General features: G+C 37.5%; 2 protein-coding genes across 3 annotated transcripts in view; both read right to left on the bottom strand.

Annotated features, from left to right (window-relative positions):
* LOC144966877 (uncharacterized) overlaps positions 1-6,980 on the bottom strand; it is an 8,386-nt gene extending 1,406 nt beyond the window's left edge. Inside the window, exons 1-3 of the mRNA XM_078903583.1 lie at positions 6,891-6,980; positions 311-458; positions 3-52 (exon numbers count right to left, since the gene is read on the bottom strand). Coding sequence (XP_078759709.1) covers positions 3-52; positions 311-458; positions 6,891-6,978 — 286 coding nt within the window. The 5' untranslated portion in view covers positions 6,979-6,980. The remainder of the gene's footprint in view (positions 1-2; positions 53-310; positions 459-6,890) is intronic.
* The window catches only part of LOC144967201 (GPN-loop GTPase 1-like), a 225,629-nt gene that overhangs the window by 12,029 nt on the left and 206,587 nt on the right, over positions 1-7,013 (bottom strand). The gene's annotated exons all lie outside the window — the stretch shown is intronic.

Consider the following 7,013-nt stretch of genomic DNA (forward strand, 5'->3'; position numbering starts at 1 on the left):
ACCAAAAAGTAATTCGCCATTTACATCTGGATGCCATTTATGTCCTTTTGACCTTAAAGTTGAAGTTAAGTATATAAAATCATAAATCTCAAGGGTTTCCTTAAATTAATAAATCATATTCTTGTAAAACAGAGGAGACTTTAGAAAAAAATCCTAGACTATGCAAATTTTACAAATTATGATTTTACTTTGACATCAATGAATTATATGGAACATGTTCAAATGTAAGCAAGGATTAGTATCTTAGCTCATTGTTTGTAACATCACCAATGATATGTCTCAATTAATAATTCTGAATTCATTCACTTACGTCCTGGTGCGAGATTTACCCTTTCCTGGGAGACCGTAGTTGTAGCCGGGCAACCCCTCAACATATGAGGTCTGTAAAGGACTGGAACTGTTACTGAATGTTTGTTGTTGGCTTAGAAAATGCTGCCACAACTGATAAGGGTTGCATTCTGTCAGCCAAATGAAATAAGAAAAGAGTCAGAAATAGATTGGGACTAGGTTAACATTTTTTTTAAAAGCTAGATTCTCGGACATAATATTATATACAAACCTAAACACTTTTGATTGGGGCCTTTCAATAAAAATCAAGTTTTGAAGTGACAGTGTAAAATCTTACTGTTCATTCTAAATTCAGATAGTTGTGCCGTCTTGATCAGTCAGTATTTCAGACTAAATAGTATGATGATGATGACGACGACAACGATGATGATGATGCTCAAGATTATATATATATATATATATATATATATATATATATATAAAGACCAATTGAAAAGTCACTGATGGAGGACAACATGGGCAAATTAATTATTAACCCCAACGACATTTCAAATGGGTTTTTTTAATTTTAGAAAATAAAATTTCAAGCTAACAAAACGACATAGGTTAGCTCATTGGAGGGAGATCCACGACACATCATTTAAACCTATCACACCACGAGAAGTAAGAAATGCTTTTAAAAGTCTAAAGAACAACAGAGCACCAGGCGAACTACTAAAATATGGACCACCCCTATTAGATGAACATACAGCGGACATCTTCAATCAAACGTTCGAACATCACCAGCACATGGATATCAATAAAGGGGAGTTGCTATCGATACAAAAGCCAGGAAAAACGAAAGGACCTCCAAAGAATTTGAGACCAATTACACTACTTAATACAATTAGAAAATCACTCTCCCTGATCACACTGAATAGAATTAGAATGTCTGTTGAAAATTATTTGAATACAGTCAAAGCAGATTAAGTATGGAGAGAAGTACTGCAGATGTAGTTTGGACCCACAAATGGCTTGCTACCAAAATCCAAAATAGAAATAGTTATAACTGGAATAGATGTAATCGCCAATCCTTGTTAAAGAATATGAAAATGAAGGGAATAGTTCTGGAAGATGAAGATAGTTTAATCCGATTCCTTATAATTGAAACCTGGATAACGACCAAAATAATCGGTGCCTCAGATTTAATTCATTCCATGGCAACATCAGAACACCACAAGGAGACAGTTAGAGCCCTGTTTTATTTTATCAATTACCTAGAAAATACTTAAAAGATGTACATAAATATGTACCTTCAACCCAATTACGTTTTGAAAACTAACTCCCCATGGAAATTGCATATGCAGACGACATTGGCTTATTGGCCTCAAACAAATCAGTGTAAAAGACTTCCAAAAAGCTTTACAAAAACACCAACTGTATGTTAACACTGACAAAACAAATGTAACATTACTGTCAAGGAAGAAAGATGGACGGAGAGCCACAAAAAAAGTAGGATCACTAATAGGAGACAAGGAAGACGTAGAAATAAGAAAAAGTTTATCGACCGTTGCACTAAACAAATTATTATATATATGTGGATTAGAAAAGATAAAATTTAAAAATCCACTAAAATCAAATTATACACAACCCTTGTAAAATCTGTGTTTATATATAATAACTGTGGAACATGGGCACTGACCGGAATCAAGAGCAAAGATTACACAGATTCAATAAAAAACAACTTAAAATTGAGTCCTGAATATACGATACCCCACAAAAATAAGCAATAAAACACTGCATGAAAAATGCAATGAAAGAAACTTATACTTTTAAATCCTGTAGGCAAGATGGCAGCTTTTTTGGCATATACTCAGAAGAGATGAAAATATACCACCTAATAAAGCCATGAATACTTTTTTCACCCTATCTGGACACAAGAAATATAAAGGCAGACAACCCACGTCAATTCACACTGTCCAGAGAGAAAAAAAAAGAGAGAGAGAGAGAGAGAGAGAGAGAGAGAGAGAGAGAGAGAGAGAGAGAGAGAGAGAGAGAGAGAGAGAGAGAGAGAGAGAGGGAGAGAGAGAGAGAGAGAGAGAGAGGAGAGAGACAGAGAGAGAGAGAGACAGAGAGAGAGAGAGAGAGAGAGAGAGAGAGAGAGAGAGAGAGAGAGAGAGAGAGAGAGAGAGAGAGATCATACTTTGAAAAAAAAATTGAAAAAAAATTAAAACTCTCTCTTTATTTTATTTTTTTGGTAATATTCTCCTTCATCCGTCACATTGATATTGGGTTTAAGGTATGATCTAAAAAAAAAAAATAATTTATTAATCTTCTTCATCTGGAACACTGGTACTGGTAGTATCGGGTTAAGGTCAGATTTTTAAAAAGTATTTTTTTTCATCATCAAATTCAAAATGGCACGTTTAAAACCTGGTTACATTTTTGGTTGCATGAAAGTACTTTTAGTCTTAGAACACTTTAGACAATCTGGCCATTGTCTCTGTGTAAACAAAGAAAAATGGCGGTGGGGACCTCACTCCTTTACAAATGCCTTAATCTGGATGACAAAATCCATAAAAGGCAGGGAGGCCTTCGAAAGCTCCTTGTCCTAAGGGAAACAACTAAAATATTCCCTCAACTAACCCTAGGAAAAAATAAAACCTAATACCTTTAATTAACCCTAATGTGAAAAACAAACACCCTAGCACATTTACTCTAAGTCTAAGACTTAATGACTAACCCTAATTTTTTAAAAAATCATCCGACCTCCAGCTGGGAGGCCTTCCGAAAACTCCTACATCCCCAGTATTAAAGTTCTAGTAAGGGGTTTGGGAGAGGAGAAACTTTTTTTATAATGTTATAATAATTTTTAAAAGTCTCCCTGGATGGGGTTCCTGACCTCCCATAGTGGGCAGGGGGGGGGGGGGGGGGGGTACATACTGTGACTGTGTCTTCTATCCCCTTATAATGTCTGTTTTCCAACATGCATTCTGTCTTTGTCTTGGAATGTGATTACTTGGTTTTGTCCTGGCCCTGGCTGGAGTCCTAGCTGGGAGGGAAACAGTCAAATGCATAGAGTTATTGTTTTGGGAGATGATATTTTTTTCGTTGTAAATCATCTCTCTGTTATGTATTATTATATACCTTGATACCTTGATACCTCTTCTTCGGGTTGAAGGCTATGCCTGTAATACCCGTTCTGCACTATCTCTGATATATCTACGCGCACCTGCATGGTTGGGGCGGAGCTGGTAACGCTTGTAATGCCAGTGTTTGTCTAACTTGTCTTTGAACTCATTCACTGTCCTCGCTTTAATTACATCTTCTGGAAGGCTGTTCCAGTTATCTGTCACTCTGAGTCCAAAGGAGCATTTTCTTACATTTAATCTGGCCTGTCTTTTTTTTAATTTGTCGCTATGTCCTCTCGTTCTATTAAATGTGCTCTCTGGTAGTATTTGCTCTCTATCTACTCTATCTTTCTCGTTTATTATCTTATATACTTGTATCATGTCTCCTCTTTGTCTTCTGTAGTACAATGATGGTAGTTTAAGATGCCTCAGTCTATCTTCATATGGTAGATGCTTCAAATCTGAACAAAGCTTCGTTGCTCTCCTTTGTACCCTTTCAATTTTATCCATGTCACCAACATGCTGTGATATCCTCGGTGCATTACCATATTCAAGTGATGGTCGTACCAGAGCAGTGTAGAGCCGCCTAATAATATCATTATTTCTGCTGGTGAATGTCCTTTTAATAATTCCGAGAGTTCTGTTTGCTCTATTTATTGCACAGTTGACATGATGGTGGAAGGATAGTCTGTTGTCTACATGCACTCCTAAATCCTTTTCTACTTCTGTTTCCCCTAGCTGCTGGTACACTCCGTTATCGTCTCTCATTCTGTATGTGTGCTTTGGATTTTTGTAACCAAGATGCATTATGCTGCATTTGCTTGCATTAAACTTTAACAGCCACTTGTCTGACCAGTCTGATAATTTGTCGATATCATCTTGTATAGTATGTCGGTCACTTTCTGTTCTTACAGGTCCAAACAACTTTGTATCGTCAGCAAATATTCTGATCACGTTTTTTACAACATCAGGTAGATCATTGATGAATACCACGAATAATACTGGACCCAGAACACTCCCCTGTGGAATGCCGCTGGTGAGATCCGACCACTGTGATGTGTGCCCGTTCAGTGAGACTCTCTGTTTTCTGTCGTGCAGGAAGTTAGATATCCATTCGTTTATCTTTCCTCTGATGCCATAGCTATGTAGTTTTTGAATGAGCCTTTCATGGGGTACAGTGTCAAATGCCTTTTTAAAGTCGAGGTATACCGCATCCATCGGTTTCCCCTATCCAAGGCGTCTGTCCATTCATCAATGCAGGTAATTAGTTGTGTTATGCATGATCTCCGAGGCACGAAGCCATGTTGCTCATCACAGAACAGATTGTTTGTGACCATATGCTCCATCACATGTTCCTTAATTATTGCCTCCATCACTTTGCACGGAACTGCTGTCAGACTCACAGGTCGATAATTGCCAGGAGTGTTTCTATCGCCATTTTTAAATATTGGAGTAACCTGTCCAAGTTTCCATTGTTGTGGCAAGTTCCCGTTGTGTAACGACGTTGTGAATATGATTTGAAGCGGTGTGGCAATTTCATTCGCAATTTCCCTTAGCACTCGAGGGTGGAGTCCATCAGGTCCTGCTGATTTGCCTGGGTTAAGCTTCATAATATTTTTCAGTATGTCTTCTTTCTTTATAACTATACTGACAAGTGCCTCGCTGTAATGTCTTGTCTCCAATGCTGGCACATGGTTAGTGTCCTCATGTGTAAATACACCACAGAAGAATTTGTTCATTATTTCTGCTTTTATAATGTCCTCGTTTTGCAGGTCTCCATTACTGTCCCGCAGATCACCTACCCCGCTTCTTATTGTTGTTCTCGATTGGGTGTATTTCCAAAAGGCTTTTGGGTTTTCTTGGATCTCATTTGAAATACTCTCCTCAAAATCGCTCTTAAGCTTCCTTGTGTAACTTCTCAGTGTATTTCTGGCGCCACAATACAACCTGTAATCAAGGCTATTTCTGGTCTGAAGGTATCTTTGCCATGATCTGTCTTTAGTCTTGATAAGTCTAAACCCTTCTTTGTTCATATATAGATTTCTTTTTCTCTTTCTTTTAGTGTCGTTAGCCTTGTGCACAGGTATGTATTGCTTCATCGCGGATTCTAATATATTCTGGAAAGTGTCCCAATCCTCTTGCTCACTGCATTCATTAAGTGTATGGGCCCAGTCTATGCCACCAAGATATTGTCTCATTCCTCTGTAGTCCCCTTTGTCATATTTGTACTTCACGGTTTTACTTTCAATTGCCTGTGTTTGACATGTATAATCGAATATGATGGTACAATGATCACTGCTGCCCACTGGGGCCAGATACTGGGTGTTATTCACAACATTCTCCTCGGATGTTAACACTAAATCTAGTACTGATGGTTGTTGGTCCCCCTATATCGTGTTGGTCTTTCGATATGTTGTGTTAAGAAACAGTCCATGAGGCATTCTGTAAATAAATCACTGTCTGAACATTCAACTGTAGCTGCACATAACCAACAATTACTAGGCGCTCTGGGATCATATCTACTATGGCACGTAACATATTTTCCAGGTTTCTATTATTTTCATAGGTGCTTGACGGACTACGATATATGCATCCAAACAGAAGTTTATGATTGTTTCCAAGTGAAACGTTAGCCCAAACACATTCAGAAAAGTATTGTGTACTTGTACATTTGAATTCCGCCACGCTAAGTTTAGTGGAAAAATATATACAGATTCCTCTCCCATCCATTTCTAAATTATGAATTGGGGTGTGATAACCCTCAATACATATCTCTGCCTCTGTGAGGGTGGTTTTACTGTACTTCGGTTTTACTTCTGTCAAGGCAACAATGTCAGGTTCATGATCTTCAATAAGCTGCAGCAAATCGGGCATCTTTGTGGTTATTACGTCTACATTAGTTAATAAAATCCTTAACCCACCTCGAACAAAACTTTGGTTAATTCTAACAATATTTACAGGTGAGTAACAATTTAAATTTAAAAATATTTGTTATTTTGAATTGTATCGTAAGCATTTGAGTGTATTGCTCTTTGTTGGATTTTGTGCTTGTGTCCTGATGAGACTTATAGGTGATCTCAAACTAAGTACATTGGTGGTATGCTCTTGGAATCTACATCTGATCCCTATATGTTCCCAGTTCCCCTATGTCATACTTTTTCTTGGAGGTGTAATTCTAGACCTTTTTCCTATCCCATTTTCTCCCTTTTTACTGGCGCTGATATAACCTAAATGTCTTGCAAGCACCGTAAAACCTTAAAAACAAAAAACATAAAAGTCTCCACCCTCCCAAATCCCCTACTAAAACATTCTTTAAAAAAGTTTCCCAAACCCCCAACTAGAACATTAAAAATAATACTGGGGATGTAGGAGCTTTCGGAAGGCTTGTTTTTAAATGACAAAAGATCAATGGTGAGAATAAAAATTGAAAGAAATGCTAGCGCGAGGAGCTTTCGGAAGACCTCCCCCATAAAATGTTTCCTGAGTTATTACCAACAAAACGATGCTGTAAATTACTGTGAAAAATTTTATTTGACGACTTGAGAAACGAAAACCGCAAGTAGAATAAGGGAGCTGCCATGTTTTATGAGCTACGTGTATGATTACATAAATCTA

Source organism: Berghia stephanieae, chromosome 3 (genome assembly GCF_034508935.2).
Source record: "Berghia stephanieae isolate SIO BIC M18660-M18661 chromosome 3, UCSD_Bste_1.3, whole genome shotgun sequence".
Lineage (NCBI taxonomy): Eukaryota > Metazoa > Mollusca > Gastropoda > Nudibranchia > Aeolidiidae > Berghia > Berghia stephanieae.